This window comes from Capra hircus, chromosome 7, assembly GCF_001704415.2.
Source record: "Capra hircus breed San Clemente chromosome 7, ASM170441v1, whole genome shotgun sequence".
NCBI classification, from domain to species: Eukaryota; Metazoa; Chordata; class Mammalia; order Artiodactyla; family Bovidae; genus Capra; species Capra hircus.
In genome coordinates, this window is record NC_030814.1 from 71,884,590 (window position 1) to 71,907,526 (window position 22,937).

Here is a 22,937-nt window from a genome sequence, read left to right on the forward strand (position 1 = left end):
GCCAAAAAACCAGGGAGAGACAAAAGAAAAAGAGATTAAGTATAAAAGCAATGTTATTCAAGTCTATTTGCTAGCACTGGGAAAATGACATATATAAATGGAAGCACTACTAGGTCAAGAGATCTTAAATACCCAATGAAAAAGCTGAGATGGAAACCATACAATAAACAGCCTTGAGGAGTCAAAGACACCACAACAGTAAGCAAGCCTGCCTCAGCAAGGATAAGCTCTACTCAAACCACTGTCCTGACTCTTTGGAAACTGGAATCAGCTGCAGACTAAACGGTGGTGGTATGTGTGTATACGGTCAGACTAAAAGACCAGATGGTAGAAACATTAATGGCTGCTTGCGTTGACTTTTACTCTGTGATTATTTTAGATGAATGAACCTCTCTACCTCAAACCCACTTGAGATATATCTTCTAACATACTTTACCAACTAAAAACCATTACCGGGCCACCTGAATGCAATCTGCAATAGCAACTGAAAAGGGCAAAGTAGCTGATGGTTAAACTGCAATTTTGGTCAAGAACATTACTGTATCTACAGGGCCAGGAATCATGTTAATCATCTTACAGAAGGTACTGCCACTCTGCTTAAAAGAACAGCCAACACTGCTGCATGTTTCCTGCTCAATCCCCATAGGCAGAAGGGAGGCTCTTTGGCCAAAGAAGGATTTAATAGTAGAGACACTGTATTTGACTTTCAGTGAAATCAGTAAGAGACCCACTATTACTAAGCAGAAAGAATCTAGAAACTTGAGTTTACCTGTGCCCACATGCAGTTTGGAAAGCTCAGCTCTCAGCCTAACTATGACAGACGAAAAAATTTTCAGGATAGGAATTTCCATTTTCAAAAATTAAACCAATCAGCACAAAACAAATTCTTCCCTATATCATGTCTGAATGATATCACATCTGGTAGCCACAGATACGGGGCCCACAGGAGAAGAATACATTTTGTTCTAATGGAGGAGGATACCCACCAGAGGGAATTCCCTACCAGTCCAGTGGTTAGGACACTGCACGTTCACTCCCCAGGGCACACGATCAATCCCTGGTTGGGAAACTAAGATCCCACAAGCTGCATGGTGCAGTCAAAAAATGTAAGATATCCAGCAGAACACCTTTACAAACTAAACGTCACTTGAGTTCCCAGTATTGGAGCAGATAAAAATTCACCTGCCAATGCAAGGGAAAGATTTGATCCCTAGTTCTGGGAAGATTCTAAATGGCAGGGAACAACTAAGCCCACGTTCCACAACTCCTGAGGCTGCACTCTGGCGGATGTGAGCTGCAAGCACTGAGCCCATGCGCCACAACTGCAGACACCCATGCTCCTAGAGCCTGGGCTCTGCAACAAGAGAGGCCACCGCAATGGGAAGCCTGCGCACTGAAATGCCTAGAGGTTCTGTGCAAAGCCAACAGAGACCCAGCACAGCCATGAACATATAAACAGTTTAAAGCTGCTACCTAATGCCAGGGCTCTGTAAAGCACACGTAAAAATGTGGTGGCTGCTAGACTTGTCTATTACTCTCTGACCTCTCACGGTAAATGCTGGTATGCTAACAAAAGCTAGACGCCATGAAGATAGATAATAGATTCCATCTGGAAACATCCACTGCCAGTGAAGCTGAGGTTCTGTAATTAGATTGGCCCACACAAGAAACACATACCTTTAGAGGCAGAAACACTGGCTGGATTGGCAGCGTGACAGGTAGTACATATGTGGAGGGAACACCGGAAGCCCTTGTTTTGCATCACAGTGGGTGGGTACTTCTGGACGCACTCTTCATGGTAAAACTTTCCACATAAGGGCAGAAGGCACCTTTTCACATCTTCCCCACTCTGCTTGCATACAAAACAGGTATGTATTCCTGGGAAACAGAAAAAAACAAATTAATAAAAAACACGAGGATTCACTCAGTGTTAACCCATTAGGTGGAGAGTTAGTGAGCATGAACTTCCAGCATGGGGTGGGGATGGAAGGTTGCCACACCATAAATTCTAGCATGGGATGGGGGTGGGAAGTTGCCCACACCACAAAGCAACTCGGACACCAGCTGGTATCCTACAGTTCAACTCAATTTTGACACTATCAACTTGGAGGTAATATCAGATTCCACAGGTTAAGTAAGGGTTCAGTCCTGTAACACTGTCCTCCACATCCACTCTTTCAGATACCAGTTTTAAGACAAGGTTGTCATCTGTACTTCTGACCAACTGGCTATAAATCAACTGCTGGGTTCGATTATCTTGCTCTAGTGGCTCATAGAACTCAGAGAATCATTTTACTTACTAGATCATCAGTTTTCTAAAGGATATAATTCAGGAACAGCTAGATAAAAGAAATACACAGAATAAAGTATGGGGAAAGGGCTCAGAGCTTCCAGGCTCTCTCTAAGCATGTCACATTCCCCTAATCTCTATGTGTTCACCAACCCAGAAGCTCTCCAAACCCCATGCTTTTGAGGTTCAATGGAGGCCACATTACTTAGGCATGATTGATTAGATCACAGGCAACTGAGGACTAATCCAACCTCTAGCACTCTCCCCTCCAAAAAGGTCAGGGGGAGATGAATCCCTTTAATTATATGATTGGCTCTCCTGGCAATCAGCTCCCATACTTTAGGGAGATCCAAAAGTCATCTCATTAACATTAAAAAAAAAAAAAAAAAGGAAAACATCTTTATAGCTCTCATCACTTAGGAAATTTCAAGTGTTTCAGGACCTCTGTACCAGAAACTGGACAAAGATCACATATGTATTTATTTAAAATCATAATATCACTGTAAAGAACATTATAAGACTGGTCAGGATGACAACATGAACCCACTGAACAATCTTAGTGTTACTATTAAGTAGAAATTTTAATACATGCTTGCTGATGTGATATAATAGGAAGTATACAGCCCCCACAAAGTACTCTTGCCAAAAGAAAGCTGACCTCATCTAACCCAGTCTCCAGATCTAACTACAAGTTTCTGGGAAATATGGAGGATAGATGAACAAATTAAAAGGATATATTAAAGATATATCAACCAAATTTAGAATATGGAAAACTCAGCAGACAAATGATCACTGTTCCAAGAAATAAAGAATACTAAAACAGTGGGTGAGGGGCCCCTCAAATATGTGCAGTTATTTGGATCCAGCTATAAGGTTTGTCATGTAGGGGTGACAGGTAAGGCATGGTTTAGCACAGGTGCATGCTAAGCACTGAAAATGGGACTAGCCCAAACTGAGATCTGTAGTCAGTGTCGATACACACTGGAGCTTGAAGACCTGGCAAGTAAAAAAGAATGGAAAAAATTTCAGTCATTTTCATATTAACACATTATTGACTGGAGACAATGTAACACCATGGGCATTACCTTCTGCAAAAATCCCCCAGTCAGTAATGTGTTAATTATATGCAGATACATTTTTAATATACTGGACTAAGTAAAACATATACTTCTCTTGTGGAAAAAAAGAAAAAAAATCGGGTGAGGGGAATGGTACTGTTGTAGACTAAGAGAAATTCAAGAGATGAATTTTTTTATTAAAAAATAAAATACAGGGACTTTATTTGGATTTCGATTCAAAACAACACTATAGAACAATATATTCAAAGACAAAGTGGGAAAATCTGAAAGTGGGACTGAGTAGCTGAAGACACACAGGAGTTACTATTTATACTGGATATTATTTAAGTTTTAAAAAAATATGCTAGTTTAATATATTTTGAGTAAAATGAGGCCAAAAGTTGTAATTACTGAAGCTAAGTGATGAGTACATTCAATCTTTTTACCTTCATCTTTTATAGTTTTCTCTCTACTTCTGTTATGTGTGAGGAATTCTGTAATGAAAAATTTAGACAGAAAAAAAAAAAAATCTACCTCTCTCTGAGAAGCAGTATGATATAAAGGAAACAGTCCAGGTTTGAGAGGCAAGACAGACTTGAACTTGAAGCCTGCTTGTGGCACTTGCTGGAAATAGAAACATATTAAAATTACGTACTTAAGATCTTTATAGGGATATCACCCAACTAATAACGATTTTATGAAAAAATCTAAATAAGTATTTGAAAAGAAGCTTTCTACTTGCCTGATGTTGAATAACTGGCAGCCAATATTGAAGAGGAGTAACCTAAGTTATGGTGTGTTTATCCTACTACAGGAAAACAGGGTGAGCCAAATAAGAAATGACTCCTTTATGCTTACTCTATTCACCTTTACTAAAACTAGGGTAAAATTTTCTGCATTCAAAAATAATAACCTTGGATTTCCCTATGGTCCAGTGGTTAAGAATCTGCCTGCCAATTCAAGAGGCATAGATTCGATCCCTGGTCCGTAAGATTCCACATAATGCAGGCCAACTAAGCCCGTGCTCTATAGCCGGAGAGCTGCAACTGCTGAAGCCCACAGGCCCTAGAGTCTGAGTTCTACAATAAGAGGAATCATGGCAAGGAGAAGCCCACGCACCACACCCAGACGCCCATTCGTACCAACCAGACAAAGCCTACACGCAGCAACGAAGATCCAGAGCAGACAATAACAGATAAATAAATAAGTAAAACAACTCTCTTACATCACATAATACATAAAAAACTTAATTCAACGTAGACTATAGACCTAAATGTGAAACCTAAAATCATAAAACTTTCCAGAACAAAATCTTTTCAACACTGTTTAGCAAGATTTCTTAACCAAAAAAAGAAAAAAGATTTAATCAGTCAATTAAAACAAAAATTTGATAAACTAACCTCAACATTAAAGAAAAAACCAAACCCAATTTTTAAAAAGCTTTGAGCACTCTTTCTTCCTCAAGACAGAAAACTAAGCACATAAAAAGATGTGCAATATCATCCATCATGAAATGCACATTTTAATGAAATACCACTACTCATCATCAAATGGCTAAATAAAAAAGATTGACACTACCAAGTGTTGACGAAGATATGGCAGAATTAAAACCATTGCTGATGTGAAGCAAAATGGTACAAGGACTGAATGTTTCTTAAAAACTAAAGCTGACAAAAAAAAAAAAAAGTAAAGCTGACCATATAAACCACCATTCTGCTCTTAGATAAATATACAACAAAATGCATCCATTCAAAGGATACATAGTGCTTTGTTTAAAATAGCCCGACCTGAGAACTATCAAAAGGTACATCAATAGATGAGTGGATAAACAAACTGCTATATCCAAACAATGGAATACCACTGGCAATAAAAAGGAATGAATTCTCAATACTTACACCAATGTTGTTGACTCTCAAGATAACTATACAGAGGGATGGTTTCAAAGGTGTGTACACACACACACACACACACACACACAAAGAACTTATCAAAATGTAAACTTTGTGTAGTTTACTATATACCAATTAAACCTCAATAACACTATTTTAAGGAAGAATGAATTACTGATACATACATCAACACAGATGAGTCTCATTATGGTGAGCTGGACACAAACTCTAAAAAAAGGTAAATCTAATGTGTTATGAACAGAAAGCAGATCACTGTTTAACCTGAAATTGATGACGGGGGTGAAGGAGTGAGGTGCAAAAAGACTGGATCTGATCACAAGGAAACTTTCTGGCATCATGGTAATGTTCTAAATCTTCACTGTCGTCATGGTTGCACGGGTGTATACATTTTATCAAACATGTATTTAAAAGAAGCACATTTTATAGTAGGCAAATTGAACTTCAATAAAGATGACTTTTAGCTAGCACACGATCCTGCAATCCCATTCCTGGGCATTATCCAGAGAAAAACAAGGTTCAAAAGGATACAGGAACCCCAGTGTTCACTGCAGCACTGTTACAAGTCAAGATATGGAATCAACCTAAATGTCTATAGACAAACAGATAAAGAAGATGCGGTACCTATAAAAAAAGGAATATTACTCAACTGTTAAAAAAAGAACAAAACACTGCCATTTGCAGCAACATGGATGGACCTAGAGATTGTCATACTGAGGAAACTAAGGAAGACAGAGACAAACAAATACAGTATGACAGTGTTTATACACAGAATCTTCAAAAAACAATACAAGTGAATTTATTTACAAAACAGACTCTTAGACTTAAGAGGAAAAAAAACTTATGGTTACCAGCAGGGTAGGGATAGAGTTTGAGATAGACACGTATAGAGTGAAATCTGAAATACATAACCAACAAGGACCTACTGTATAGTATAAGGAGCCCTGCTCAACATTATGTAACAACCTAAATGGGAAAAGAATTTTTAAAAAATAGATACAAGTGAATCACTGTGTTGTACAACACAACATTCTAGGTCAACACAACACTGTTAGTCAACTATACTCCAATATAAAAAGGAAAGTTAAAACAAAATAATTAAAAAAAAGATCTTTCTAACGGTGCAAACTGATCAAAAGCCCAACTGTGCAGAAGGCAAAATTACCCCACAACTATCTTGTATTCCAATTTTTGTTCCTATCCTGCTGAAAGTGGTAGCAGAAAGATGAAACAACTCAATCTGACATAGCCATCTACTTACAGACACCAGTTAATTCTCTTATTTTCTACAAGGGCTAGTCTAAGCCTACACTCTTTCCTTCAAGTTGCAAAGTTACAAAACCTCCCCCACCACTCTCACCATGTCAAGGAAAATGTCTGTCTTCCTCATAATTACATGGTACATTCCTCTTTAATCTTTTCATCTCCTCAAGACTATCCTCTCCTGTCTCTGACTGTACTCCATCAATAATTTCCCCTCTTATTATGGAAATTTATTTCCCTACACAATTCTCAACCTTCATTCTACTAAAGATGTTCTTCCTCCTGACCCTAAAACATCCTACCTTCAGCTCTTTTTCCCAATGAAGTTAAGCTTCTGTAACACATAGTGTACACTGCTACCCATTCATTCATCTTTCAGTCTGGTTCAGTAAGGCACTCTCTCTTGCTTCCAAAAACAGATCTCCTTTTCACTCTAGAACCTCCTTGGTCTATCTGACACGTCTGCTTCTCTACGGCTATTCTTTGTTGACTAGCTCCTCAGTACCTACATTTAAGTGGGTATCCCCAGGCACTATTATTGGCCCTCTTCTCAATATGACAGATGCTTTCTATTTGCACAGCATCGTGCACACCTGCAGTTTTAATGACGTATAAGATCTTTATTGTCAGCCCTACTTTCTTACTATTTTCATACTATGACATCTCATAATGCTGAAAAAAGAGCAATCTCTTTAGCACAGCTGTGAGGTCTCACCTGACCACTTCTAGTTACTGACCCGATATACATATATATCTTGTAACTCTCACAAAACAGCTCTTTCTCATTTTTTTGTTAAACAATTTGTGCACTTTCTTAATTATATGTTAATAAAATTGTTTAATTTCACAAATAATCATGAAGTGAATACATTTCTTACCAGTCAGATCAAGAAACATAAAATATCATCAGTAACCCAGAAGTCCTCCTCATCACTACCTATGCCTCGCCTCCTCCCTAAAATACCTAGAACTCCAAACATACTGAACTATGCTATCTATTCCCCAAATAGTTTACACTTTCTTTACTGGACCTTCCATCCTTCTCCTCCACAGACCAATTTCTACTTCTCTCTTAAGGCCAAACTAAGATACCTTCTTCTCTGGCACTAGTGCATCTTCGTTCACACAGCACTTTAATGTTCACAACACTTTTTGCATTACGTTATGCTATACATTCATTTTCCACTTTGAGTTCTTTGGAGGGCAAAGACCACACAGCACCTATCTCTGTGTCTGTAGGAATTAGTTAAGTATTACCACAAAAAAGTGTCTCTAATAAACAATTTTTTCCTACAAAACTTAAAGCTCAAAACTTCCTTGGAAGAAGACCTATCTACTTTACCTGTGCGACATTCATTGCAGATAAACTTTCCTCTGGGCATTTCAGTTAATCCAAGGCACTCCAAGTGGAAAGCCCCACAGCACTGAGCCTCACATAATAGCAGCTCACCCAGTTTCTCACAGTTCTGTTAGGAAAAAGAAAACAGATCTTTCTATAGAGAAAGGTTTTAAAAATCCCAAGCAGAAAGTCTTCATTAAAGCAAAAATTAAGAAGCAGCTCTGGCAGAAACAAAAAATACCACCATTCATTCAGCTACTATTTAATTACCTCCTTTATGCCAGGAACAAGGTCCTGGCTCCCATCATTCTTATATTCTAAGGATATGAAGATATAAGTAAATGAATAAACAAAAATATCAGAAAATAAGTATCTGAGTAGAATTCAAATAGAAAATTTGGACTGAGTGGTTAGGATTGGCCTCTTAGACTGGGCTCTAAATGACAAGTCAGCCATGTGATATGAAGGGACCAAGATGGCAGAAAGTACAGAAAGCCCACAGATAGGAAAAACCATTGCATGCTATGAATCACAAAGTCAACATCACTGGACAAAAGCAAACAAAAGTTAGAAGTGGTAGAAATGAGAAAAAGACAAACAAGAGTCAGGCTGTGTGGCCTTATAGATTATTGCACAGTTTCAGATTTTATTACAATTACAAAGGTGTGTCATTATAATGAGAGCTATACCAAGGGAAGGTTGAAGTTGGGTATTTATCCAAGCACAGGTCCCTATGATTACATGAAAAATGAACTGAAGAGGGGAAGCAGAGATAATCAAAGAGGCTACTGCAATCATTCAAGCACGGAATACTGCCCAGTTGGATTGGGGTCACAACAGTCCAGAAGGGCTCTCTGGTTGACATCTGAACAACCCTTGAGATACATCAAGAACCATATGAGAGAGATCACCTTTCTAAATTAAGCTCATCTAAAACAGGGTGTGAATGATAACAGAATCTTAGGAAATAAAAATCTGACTTTGTTGCTTTGAAAACATTTAAAGAGTTATGAAAACTCTGGAAATTCCCAATATTTGTTACACCTCTAAATATTTTCCCACATAGTGATTTTCTACTTGTTCTCCTATAGTAATATCAGCAGAAAAATGCTAAAAATGAGAAAAGTCTTATACTTATTCTGTAAGACAAGAAAAGGTGAAAGATGGCTAGGCAAGGCTAATACTTTCAAGAACCTAAAGAAACAGAACAGGTGTTGGCCATCTAACATCAAAGTTTAAATAAGCAAGCAAGGAGAAAAGCTTTGGGAATAAAGGGCCAGAGGCAGCCAGGAATTAAGAGGGGGACTGCAAAAGATCCTGAGCCAGAATCACGTTTGGCCCTCCCATCATCTACTATTCATACAAATCCACCTTCATCACTCAAACAGGAAAACTTCAAGTATACTATGTACTGAAGAATAAATTTTTCAAATTAACCAGATATTACAGACTAATCCTTTAATTGGGATGACCATGTAATTCATCTTTCCAACTGGGACACCAGAACATGAAAGAAAGTGCTGTCAATAAAGAAAGTATACAAGCACAGCAGACTGAAACAAAGACTGATCCAAACAATCCAGGACCACAGGGTTATGACACCTTATATTATATGACAGTTTTGATGGGTTTAAGTCTCTGAGGACTAACACTAGAAGCAGGACTGAATATCATCAACAAGAGACAAACTGAGTTGAAATTATATTGGCCATAATAACAATATTTTATACCTGGAGTAATTTTATTTTTTAGAAGTTTCAATGAGGGAAAAAGACACGAATATTTTCAACTTTCTATATGTAAGTTTTAATGCATTTATAAGGATAAATTAATACTGTGAAAACAGAATATAACCAAAGCATCCATTTAATTGACTCTATTCCCAAGTAAGATAAAGGCATTTGACATTATAGGGTCACATTTCACAGAAAAGCAAGATAACATAGCAGTTAAGGCTCAAAACCCAGATTGCCTGGGTTTGAATCCTGGCTCCACAAAGTGACTACAAGCAAGTCATTTAACACCTGGTGCCTCAATTTCCTTATACAGTGTATTAAAAAGCAAAGACATCACTTTGCCAACAAAGGTCCATATAGTCAAAGCTATGGTCTTTCCAGTAGTCATGTACAGATGTGAGAGCTGGACCATAAAGAAGGCTGAGGGCTAAAGAATTGATGCTTTTGAATTATGGTGCCAGAGAAGACTTTTCAGACTCCCTTGGACTGCAAGGACTCAATCCTACAAAAAATCTACCCTGAATATTCACTGAACTACTGATGCTGAAGCTCCAATACTTTGACCATTTGATGTGAAGAGCTGACTCACTGGAAAAGATTCTGATGCTGGGGAAGACTGAAGGCAAAAAGAGAAGAGGGCAGCAGAGGAAGAGATGGTTGGATGGCATCGCTGATTCAATGGACATGAATCTAAGCAAACTCTGGGAGACAGTGAAGGATACTGCAGCCTGTATGCTACAGTTCATGGGGTTGGAAATAGTTGGAGATGGCGTGGCAACTGAACAACAAAAATGATGATAATAAAATCTTATATGAGATTGTTATGATACCTAAATGATGCAGAATTCAAATAGTGAACGTAAAGACACAACATATAATAAAAACGCTGTATGCTTATTAAATAGACAGAAAAATACAAACAGTAGGTTCACTAAAGTAGTAATAACTACTTAAGCAAACAAAACAAAACAGACCAAGAAAATCTCGAAGTGAAAATTCTCCTTGAAAAATTCCCTAGAAACCCAAAGATTCTTACACCATGAGAGGTGCAGCAAAAATTACCTCTGGCTGAGCAACCACAGATTCTCTGCCATCTCAGATTTAACTTTAGGTTATCTACCCAGGGACAACACTATTTCATTTCTCCTTTTGTGGGGAGAGAGCAGAGTTAAAGCCTTAAGGAAGACAAGTAATTCCAACAGAATCATCGCAGGAAATTTTTATTCTAACCATGACTAAGTCATCAAGAGATGGGAGACAACGATTTCTCTTAAAAGATAAGCATGCAATCAAAATGCAAGTCGGCAAACATTCTCTACCTGACAGACATTCTCCTTGAGTGCAGCTCCACCTCCTCGCTCCCCCTGCAGTTTTTTAGATGCAGGCATTCCATGGTCGTTTTCTACACCCTCCTCCATAGTGTCCTTGGGGCTTGCAGCTGTCCTGTGTGTCATCAGTTCTCCCTTGCAGAGAAAAAAATAACATCCCACATCTGTATTATTGATGTCTCCGCCATCTGACCCCCTCCCTCTGGGCTGCTATTTGTCTATCCATTAAGCACTTACAGATGTTCAGCCAATCACGCGGGCGGACTGCATGCAATGTTAGTTCTAACCCTGCTGTGATTGGGCGGGTAGTGGGCGCCTCATGCCCTGCCACTAACTGCTCTGAGGCTGTTCCACTGGAACTTTTTGAGCTGTTCCATTTTAAGGTTTCACTAAGGGAGAGAAAACATTCTTAAGTTTATTTGATTACTTATTTGTCCTTCCAAGATCAGTATTTCCTAAATAATGCCCCCCTTGGGCATTCTATTCATATTGTCCTGGAAAGAAATGCTCTGCACCATAATGTATGATGCTGACCTGACTTGTTCTAATTCTCTCTTAACCTGAATTGGAAAGTAAGGGATAGCATCAATGACTTCAGTGATGCTCTGTAATGAAATGGCTTTAAACTTCTGTTTCCTAAAAGTCACCGGTTACAAACATTACTCTAAATTAAGTAGTTGGTGGTTTCAATATATAAGCAAATGAGTTTTTCCCTTAACTGTAGCAGTCTCAACGTTTAAAGGGCAATATCCAAGTTCATTTGGATCATGTATTTTCTTGGTATTGGTGCTCTCTGGTTTTAGAACAATTTTACTTCATGATGAAACAAATTATGTATTTCATCTGACATTTAGAGCATGAGGTGTGATCTTTTAAAAAGGTCATGCCCACAGGTACTATATGTATTTTGACTTACTTCTACTAGAATCAGGTTCTCCTTTTCTCCAGTATTCCTTGTCACTACTAGCAGTTTCAATAAAATACTATTTTCAGGTAAACTCAAGGGAAAGAGGGGTATGGACTCTATTGTGAAAAGAAGCTTCACTATGAAAGGTCAAAAGATGAGGAACTGAGTAATACCTCAGAGTTTGGAGTTTCTTTTGATGAGGTGTCATTTCTCACTTTTTTACAATGCACCTTGGCTGTAGCATGCCTCTGTCGTTTTCGCTTCCTTGGTCTATCAAACAGCTTGGCAGTGCCTAGGACAGGACAATAGGTGTTACCTAATGGCTGATAATGTACATGACTAAGAACTTCTAACCTCGACTAAAGGTACTTCCTAGAATAATGGAATGTCAAGAGTGAAAACAACCTTAATTTTAATTCTCTGACTTTGTAGATGAGGAAAACAGGGGAAGATAAAAAAAAAAAGAGACTTACCCATTAGTATATATGTAGTTGGGGAAATGGCTATACACATACATATATATGTATGTATGAAGTGAAGTCACTCAGTCATGTCGGACTCTTTGCAACCCCATGGACTGTAGCCTACCAGGTTCCCCATCCATTGGATTTTCCTGGCAAGAGTACTGGAGTGGATTGCCATTTCCTTCTCCAGAGGATCTTCCTGACCCAGGGATCAAACCCGGGTCTCCCACATTGTAGGCAGATGCTTTAGCATCTGAGGTACCAGGGAAGTATGTATGTATGGGTATATATATATATATGTTCTGTTTCATACAGATTAAACAGTAAATGTATAGATTATTAAAGCAATTTCATTTTATGTGATTGATATGAAAGATTTTCTAGTTCCAGAAAGGACTTTAATATCGTTCAGATAGGGAGGAAATGCATTTAGTAGTCAGGTAAAGATAACTAAAGATAACTAAAACCAGGCCTCCAAGATTAAAGACAATAAAGTATATCACTCTCTGACTTAAGGATTTAGATAAAAAACTGAAATACATAAGATCTGGCTTACAGGAGGAGAGACGAACACCTCCCTACCCCAATCAATACATCTATCAGCCAAACAGATATATTCATGCAGCGGTATTATAATCTTGAACATCCAACAGTATAAAATAAATGCCTAGTCTGACATATTGTGAAAATGGTCTAGATTCTCCTTCAATTTATATTCTACATAGTTCCACTTTCTGTTATAGAAACATTAGGAGGACTCTAAAGAGGTATTTTGTAAAATGTTCCGGGATATTTAGGCTAGATATCAACACGAAGGCGGGACTTTGGAAGACTGCTTTAGGGTTCTCTTCTTGAACTGCCTGATCGAGACGGAGAAGCTCTGCTATCAAAGCAGCTGACAGACTAAGACTAAAAAGGAAGAGTCAATATGGTGGCAGAATAAAGGTTCAAATTTCTGACAAATTAAAACACTTAGATGAAACTTACAAAGGATTATGTACAGGCAGTAGGTTTTACAAAAAGCTTAAGTACAAGTGTATATGGGAAGAGCTGATATCATTTTGAAAGTACTTTTTGTTATTTAAATCAAACAAACAAATTTACCACCCTATATAACTATATAACTGCATACAGGGTTAAAATAAGTTAATATACCACTATACTTACTTGCTGAAAAACTTAATAATCACAGATCACATTTACAGAAGTGTACACTGAAGACCACAAAAAATATAATCTCCCCATAATACCTTTTGCTGATAGACCATATCTGATGTACCGTGCTCAAATATAGGCTAATATTTCAGGAATGACACATTAGTACCTGGCACTGGCAGACAACATGATCAAAGGGGCAGAAAGAATTCGAATGGAGAAAAAAGAAAATACAGAGCAGATAGCGAGACAGTAGTGCGGCAATAAATTTGGTCAGATTTGAACATCCCGACTCTGCCAGCCTCTTTCATCTTCATGTTTCTTCTACAAATAGGGATAATATAGATAATATCCCAATTCTTGAACTGCTTTAGACTGATTAAAGGTAACAGTCCTTAAGCAAAAAATGTGGTAGATACTGTAACTGTTCTTATTTCATCTGTTATTAAACGAAGCGCTGTCAATTCTTCCTGTGGGCAGAAACAAGGTGACCAAGCACAAGTTCCAGGAAATAGATTTAAATTTAATCCAGAAGATTCCCAAGGCCTTAGGATGCAACTATAATAGACTAGGCTCAAATGTTTAAACTCTTCTCTGACCAAGGTCACAGGTGTGATAAAAGAATACAAGACCATGAAAGACTTAAGATGATTTGCAATTTCCCCTTAACTCAAATTCTCTATTTCTATTCCACAGAAATAAAAACTGAATCAAAGCCAAGAAAGTAATGAATGATGCAGTACAGAGAATTATCTAATAAGAATAGGAACTGATTTTTCTCTGCTATTCTTAACATTTCCTTAATGCTAATATAATTCTAATAACATTTAACTAATTTCAGCATAAAGATGGAAATGAATCAATACAATTTCCTAGTGTTATTTGAAGCACATATTGAGCAAACAAGTCTTAGAACTTGCAATCTCACTGTTCTCACTTAGCCGACTTCACAGTTATTTCTGTAATCCATTTTTTAAATCTCAAGATACTCACCTCCACCAAACTCTTTAGAACGAGGTGCAACACACGATTCATTAATGTCATTCTCCAAGTGACCAGCTTCATAACACTGTAAATAAGTAAGATGCATCGTGTTTTACACAGGAGTAGACATTAAATCCTTTACATTATATGCCAAAAGTTGGACTGCCTATTGACATAGATATAGAATCTTAGCTATTTTGGACAATTAAAGGAACAGTACAACAATAAAGAAACTTTGTGACGGAAAGCATCAGATTTTTTTAATCCTCTAAAACTCAAGAACACCACATGGGGCAGATAGGCACTGGGCAGGCAGGAGGCGCGCGCGCACACACACAGGACACTGGCATACTCAAGAGATTTCCAGTGTATAGAGCATATACAAAACACTGTTCTCATTGAAGTAGGAGTGAAAAAGTATGTGGTCATATACCCACCAGCTCAATTCTATTCCATGCCACCCTGTATTTAAAATCTACCTTCCTAATATTATACTTACGGCCAATGGATTTTACAGAGACTTATTTACTTGGTGAAATCTAAACATAAAAAGTTTGTATCATGGAAAGTATTTCTAATTCAAGTTGCTATCCATTAACAAATATAAATTAAAACAACATGGAAACTAAAAACAAAACACTTAAAATATTGTGAATTCCCTGGCAGTCTAGCAGTTGGGACTCCACGCTTTCACTGCCAAGGGTCCCTGGTTGGGGAAGTATTAATAGGATTCCACAAGCCATGCACCATGGCCAAAAAAAAGCCAACCTTAAACATCAAGAATAATTTACTACACATTTTATTCCCCTACTACTAATGCCTGTATCAATTAGTTCTATTCCAAGAAAATGTCTTCTCCTACAAGAATAATATTCTTCATCATGACTGTAAAAATTTAGTGGCCACAAAAGCAAATTTAACAGATGCTATTCTTGCTATGAAGTTCCCAGAGTTTGAGGTCAAAACAACATAAAATGCGGCTGTGAATTTCTGAATGCTTCTTATATACATTAATAAACTATAAGAATATAACTTTCCTCATGTTCAGTGTAGATCAGTCTTATAAAGTCAAATAAAATCAAAGAGCTAATGTTAGGTATCTAGTTAAATCGAACAAAACACCAGTAGAGAAACACACAAAATAGATTACATAATATAAAGAAAACTACCATTTATATTACTTTGATAACTAATTCATACTTCATTGTTTAACACTAACCCAAAAGTTATGGGACAAAAAAAAATCAGAATGTTCCCAAAACTATAGTCAGAGAATAATACAGAAAATATTCTAATGTCTGATATCAACAACTTTGTTAAGTTAAAATAGAAATAACAAGGTACATACACACAAATCACACTATGTGAATAAAAACCATCTGCTCTGCTTGTAATAAAAAAGACCACAGAACTCTGTAAGTGCCTTGGAGGGTACATGGAAGATTCCATTAATTTATTTTATGTGTAGCCTGGTGTGGATATGTATTAAGTCAGTGCACTCTTAAAGTACCAGTACCGCAACAGACTACCTCTTTCTCTGAAGCCACCGACTGATCCATTTATAGGAAAGATGTGGCCTGCCTGTTAACCCATGACAAAGTCCCAAGACTGAGCTGAATCATGGTTTCAACCTGATGGTTTCAAAATACAGTTTGGAGTGGCCAGGAATTTAACTGTGAAGTTGACTAGGTCAGACAGTAGAATTGACTTAGAGGTAACTTTTCTCCAGAGTCTGGGTCTAACCATCACCAACAATTCTCGTTTTTACTTGTTCTAGCACCAAATCTGATTCTCATCTCCCTACCAAAAAACTAAAAATGCAACAGTGACAGGGACATTAATTATATTTAATGCTTAAAGAAACCAAAAATATGTAAGAGAATTGGATAGCAATAGAGATTTTTAACTGATGGTACTAAAACAACTGGATATGCACTTTAAAACTCCATCTCAAAAAATGAAGATCTACCCTGGAGAAAGAAATGGCAACCCACTCCAGTATTCCTGCCTGGGAAATCCCAAGGAGAGACGAGCCTGGTGGGCTACAGTTCATGGTGTTGCAAAGAACTGGACATGACTCAGGGACTAAACAACAACAACTTCAAACAAAATGACCTCATGCCACGGGGAGGAAGACGGACGTCTACAAGCCACAGAGAGAGGCCTTAGAAGAAAGGAATTCTGCTGAAACCTTGATCCCAGACTCTGGCCGCCAGAGTTGTGCAAAAATTAATGTTGTGTGAGCCGCCTGGCCTGTGTTGCTTTGTCATGGCAGCCAAACTAATACAAGTATTATCTCTTATTCTTCACTCTTCACAGAAATTTATCGAATAGTCATTAATCATTTTTTTAAAAAAAACGAATATCTACACATAAAATCAAAATCATAAAATCTCTAATGAAATCACAACAAGTACATCTTTGTGTCGATGTGGTAAGAAAAGATTTCTTGAAATAAACACAAAATATAAATCATTAAAAAAACTTTAAAAATTCCTTTTCATGAAAGATACAACTTAAAAATGAACAGGCAACCATCAGACTGGGAAAAAATATTTACAGTATATATACCTGACAACAGACTCATATTCCAAATACAAAAAGTACTCCTAAAAAGGCAACTATAAAAAAGCTGAACAGCCCAACCAAAAATATGTGTGCTTGAATAGTTGTTTGATAAGATATAGGAATGGTCAGTGAGCACATAACAAGGGGCTCAAAATCATTAGTCGCTAGAGAATACAAATTAAAACCATAATTAGGTATCATTTCATATCCACTACAATGGCTAAATTTTAAAAAGACCAGTAAACAAAATGCTATTAAAGATGTGGAGCAACTAGAACTTTGATATATCACTGCTGAGAATGTGAAGTTGTACAAGCACTTTCGAGAAGTGTTTGGCATTTTCTTTAAAAGGAAAACATTAATGAGTCAGCATTCCCAACCCTAAGTATTTACAAAACCAAGAAAAACGAAAATATGTGTACACAAAAAGATTCTGAGTATATTCATACCAGCCTTAAAATTAATAGACCCAAAATGAAAACACAAATGTACCTCAACAGGAAAAAAGACAAGCAAACTACTTGAACTACTACTCAGCAATAAAAGGAAGTGAACTACTGAAACAGCAACTTTGTGGATGGATCTCAAATATGTGTCTTGAATAAAAGTAGCCAGCTAACAAAAACAAAACAAAATATATGACATTTAAGAACAAGCAAAACTGGATTTCCCTGATGGTCTGGTGGTTAAGAATCTGCCTGCTAATGTAGGGGACACAAATTCAATCTCTGCTCCAGAAAGATTCCATAGGCCAAGAGGCCCATTTGCAACAACTATTGAGGCTGCAATCTGCAACTATGGAAGTCCATGCATTCGAGAGCCCATATTCTGCCACAAGAGAAGCCATCACAAGATGCCTACACACCGCAACCAGAGAAAGCCCACCTGCAGCAATGACAACCCAGCGCAACCAAAACTTAAAAAAAAGAAAGAACAAGCAAAACTAATCTATGGTAACAGAAGTTAGAAAGTTTTGCCTCTGGAAGAGATGAGAATGGATAATTAATGAAAGGGGGCACAAGAGAACTTCTGGGGGTAGTGGATTTATATAGCATACTTAGTTTGGCTGGTACTTATTACATGGTATAAACAACTGTCTATCAATTGGCATCAAACAATTAAGATCTGTGCATTTTATTGGTGTAAACTAAATCTCAAGAGTTCTGGGACACATTCGCCTATTAAAATTAAGTGTATCAACTAAATCGGCATCCAAAGTGGAGGAGTGGTAAAAAGAATCCACCTGGAAATGCAAGAGAACACTGGTTTGATCCTTGGGTCACGAAGATCCCCTGGCATAGAAAATGGTAACCCACTTCAACATTCTTGCCTGGGAAATCCGATGGACAGAAGAGCCTGGCAGGCTACAGTCCATGGGGTCACAAACAGGACACAACTGAGCAAGTGAGCATACACACACATCAAGTAAACCATGTGTTTTCTGCCCCCTGGAGTGGAAGTGAGGACTCTTTTAATCACTAGACAGCCAAGGAAGTTCCAACTAAATCATGCTTTTTATCCTCTTAAATTTCATATTAGAAACCTACATTGGACAGAGCAAGGTTACACAGATTAACTATTTCAAAATACAATTTTAACACTGCATTTACAGTTATTATAAAACAAATTAACACTATTTTTTAAGTAACATAGTCTCAAAACCTCAAAACTGAGGATTCAAATTTCATCTTATTTCTTCACATCATTAACTTAGGTATGTCAATTATAGCTCCATAGAGCTTCCCAGATGGCAGCAGTGGTAAAGAACCCGCCTGTCAAGGCAGGAGATGTAAAGAAACACAGGTTCAATCCCTGGGTCGGGAAGGCCGACCCCCTGGAGAAGGAAATGGTAACCCACTCCAGTATTCCTGCTTGGAGAATCCCATGGACAGAGGAACCTGGTGTGCTGTACCGCACAGGGTCACATAGAGTTGGACATGACTGAAGCAGCTTAGCACAAAATGAGAGGAGGGGATCATTCACTTAACTCGCCTGAGTTCTTACTTTCTTTTGATATTTGCAGTGCCTCACTTCTAGCAGTAAGACAACAGGCCTCCCATGACTCACCTATTAAATCTATCATCTGATTGCAAAAGTCACTTCCATGCTTAACTGAATCCCAGTTTCACTGGCCCTTTTCCAACAATCTTGCAAAGTGGCTATGATTTGAATAATACAGGCCAGGAGAGAAAGCACTGCAGGAGATGTTCTCAGCCTTACTAGAGTATAAGGAACAAGAGGATAGTGGGTTGGAGACATATTGTCACTAAAGGTTGCATGGACTGCAAAGAAAATGCAGAGGGCAAGAGATGAACCTAAGAAAAACTGAAAAGTCCATGTCACAGGATTGCTTTGAGAAGAAAAACTAAAGTACGTAAAATGACTTTTAAAAATAATATATTAATAAAAATACAAATAAATTTTACATTTACTGGTGGGTGACTAACAAAAACAAGGGGACTTAATACAGGATTAAAGATTAGAAGTCTGTCAGGGCTAAGAAAAGAATTCCAGAAACTCAATTTATTTATGACTTGATTACAATCTTATATTTTTTCTTTAAGGAAAAAGAATTTTTAAAAACAGGAAATCTGGAGGTTTCTCTGGTGGTCCAGTGGTTAAGAATATGCCTTGCAGTGCAGGGGATTCAAGTTCGATTTCTGGTCAGAGAACTAAGATCCTACATGCCACAGAGCAATGGACGCCATAAGCACTGAGCCCAAGTGCAAACACTAGAGTCTGTCCACCATAATGAAAGATCCTGTGTGCCATAACTACTGTAAGACCCAGTGCAACCAAACAAATAAATAAATATATATGTATATATATTTAAAAACAGGAAATCTGTGCATCCTACAACTGAAACTTTAACATATACTTATTCCTCAAATACAAAGACAACAGGATATATCCTAAGGATTCAATATCCAGTTATGATTCATTATAGAATTAGAAAATAATTTTCTATTTCTAACTACTATAAAATTATGCCTTCTTGGCTAATGGGAACCAAGTTCACAAAACTGAAGATGAAATGTTTATGCCTGGATTATAGTTGAACAGGGTCTTTTCTTAGGTATTACTCAGACACTGAATGCAATGGCATTAACTTACAGTGGCTTGTAGAGACAGAAGTGAAGTAGAAATCAGGTAAGAAGTTTTGAACCAAGAAAAGAGATTACAACAAATGCAAACTTTACTCAATTGTAAAGGCTTTTTTCATTTTCATTTCAAAAGAAAATCTAAAGCCAACTGGTACATATATTCATACAAATGCAAAATGGTCTGTTAATGTAGAACCACTCAGATGAACCATATATACTCTGACATTCTAGAATTTCTATGTGCATGTGTATTGATGTTATAGGTATTACTAAAAGATTTGTTTTTAAAATCTTCTATTTCCTGGATGCAACCCTATTTTAGAATTGACTAAAATTAACATACCTTTTTAGTAAGGCCAAGATCCCCTTTCTTGGGCATAAATCCAGGGTCTAAATCATTGGATTCAAGAAGTTTCTTAGTTGGTTTTCTCTGACGCTTACTTTCGTAATTTCCTGAAATGCATGTATCTTTTCATTAGATGATTTAGAAACTGGGCACAAGCTGATTTTTTAAAAAACTTATGTATCATGCAAAAATTAGTCATCTATTTTTTTGTTTTTTTCTCATGATATTCTGGGAAGAGAAGGGGTAAAAATTTATTTATTCTAAAATGCTAGTTAATGTAAAACAAAATAAGAAAATAGTTCTGAATATAGACACAAACTAATGTGAGGTTGTTCTAATGTCAATGTGTGTGTATATACTATATATATATATGTTTTTTAAATCACAAATGAACTAAGGGAGGAATCAAAAGGGCAGAACTGCATTTAGAGCAATCAACTGGTGGAAAAAAAAAAAAAGGAGAAGTGAATTCAATAGAGCCAGAATTCTGGGCATAAATGGACCAAGAGTAGAACTTCTGTTCTGTTCCTAAATAAGTAGAGACACTTACTTACTTTATAGGACTGCTCTTAAGAATTATATAAAACGGCCAAATAACAGTTTGGCGCATAATGGGGATTATTCTTTTTGATTCTGTCTTATTTGATTCTGCACAACTGGATACCTTTCTAAAGAATAACATTACAAGCAATTCTTGGGAATTTAAGAAAGTTACATGCAGAATTTTCCTTGGCTGACTACAATACTCAATAGTCAGTATTTTAAAAAGTATAAAATTAAAAACAACTTCCCAAGTAACACAAAGATTGGTAAAAATCAGTATCTAAAGTATAATTTTTTTGTGTTTACTCTAGTATGCAGTGCTCTTCCCCCAAATCCTAGTCTGAGTGCTGATTCACACTGTGGTTGGTCAACAATTATGAAGAGCAGAAACAGTGTAAGGAGCCTAGGTTTTTTTTTTTTTTTTAATATGTCTTCCTGACAGTATACCGCCAATTCATGATCAGTAACTGTATCCATTAGCCAGTACTGTAAGAATTTCCCAGGATCAAAATGGATAGTTTGTTGTACACAGATACACTACTGGCTTTCCATCAAAACATACTAAAATCTCCTGCATCCTCTAAGTATACCCACTTACATACTGAGACCCATCCCCATCTTACCTGGTGGTTTAACTAGCAATTCCTCAGACTCAAGGGCAGGCCGTGGAGAGACTTCCGGAGCCACAGGCACAGATAAGGTCAGCTGTGGCAACTCAGCATGTCCACCTCCAAGTTCTGACTGAGCCAAGGGCCCTTCCAAAAATGGAGCCTCCCTTTCAAGAACTGGAGGCTCTTCTTTGGTTGAAATCAAAGAATTCTCATCCACCTGTTTGTTCTGAGCACTAGATCGACATCGGGCTAAAAGGCTTTCCTCTTCACAGCGGGAACTTACCTAAGAACAAAAGATAAACGGGCAATCCATAGGCCAAAATTGTTGTGATTCAAGTGTTAAAAAGAATAATGCACTTATAAAGGAATGAAATTCTGACACATGCTACAAATGGAAGAAACCTGAAGACATAACAGTAACTGAAATGAGCAGACACAAAATGACAAATATTGTATGATTTCACTTGTATGAGGTGACTTCTGTTAATAGGAAAATTGTCACAGAGACAAAAAAACTAGAACGGTGGGATTAAAGGAAGGAGGAAGTGGAAACATTTTAAGAGATACTGAGTTCCAGTTTGGGAACATGAAAAAGTTCCAAAGACAATGATTGCATACTTAATGTCACAGAATTTTACACTTAAAAAATGGTCAGGGACTTCCCTGGTGGCACAGTTGGGTAAGAATCTGCCAGTGCAGGAGACACGGGTTCAATGCCAGGTCTAGGAAGATTCCACATGACACAGAGCAACTAAGCCCGCCGACAACACTACTGAGCCCGTGTTTCAGAGGCTGCACACTCCAACTACTAAAGCTGGCGTGCCTAGAGCTGATGCTGCACAAGACAAGCTACCACAATGAGAAACCTACGCACCACAACTAAGTTTACCCCCTACTTGCCACAACTAGAGAAAGCCCACGTGTAGCAAAGAAGAGCCAGGATAGCCAAGAACAAAAATAGATAAAAACTGGGAGGAAAAAAGGTTAAAATGATGAATTTTATGTTATATACATATATTTCACTATAATTTTAAAGGGTAAAAACATCATTGACAGGTAAGACAAAAATGACAAAACGATCTCAGGAACGACAGAATGATCTCAATTCATTTCCAAAGCAAATTATTCAACATCACAGAGACTGAGAAACACTAAAGCTATAAAAATTCATAGGCCATAGTGATGATCTAAAAAAAAAGAAAAAAAAGATTCACTTTAAGTCAAAGTGTTAGTTTCTCTGCCGTGTCTGACTCTTTGAGACCCTATGGACTGTAGCCCGCCAGGCTTCTGTCCATGTAATTCTCCTGGCAAAGATACTGGAGTGGGTTGGCCAT

The 22,937-nt window shown here is 37.4% G+C and overlaps 1 protein-coding gene across 6 annotated transcripts in view; it reads right to left on the reverse strand.

The window, feature by feature from the left end:
* NSD1 (nuclear receptor binding SET domain protein 1) overlaps nt 1-22,937 on the reverse strand; it is a 147,989-nt gene that overhangs the window by 36,092 nt on the left and 88,960 nt on the right. For all 6 annotated transcript variants that reach the window (XM_018050618.1, XM_018050620.1, XM_018050619.1 and 3 more), the window contains 7 exons: nt 21,616-21,886; nt 20,447-20,556; nt 14,441-14,516; nt 12,002-12,120; nt 10,913-11,056; nt 7,861-7,984; nt 1,678-1,878 (listed from right to left, as the gene is read on the reverse strand). In XM_018050618.1, coding sequence (XP_017906107.1) covers nt 1,678-1,878; nt 7,861-7,984; nt 10,913-11,056; nt 12,002-12,120; nt 14,441-14,516; nt 20,447-20,556; nt 21,616-21,886 — 1,045 coding nt within the window. The remainder of the gene's footprint in view (nt 1-1,677; nt 1,879-7,860; nt 7,985-10,912; nt 11,057-12,001; nt 12,121-14,440; nt 14,517-20,446; nt 20,557-21,615; nt 21,887-22,937) is intronic.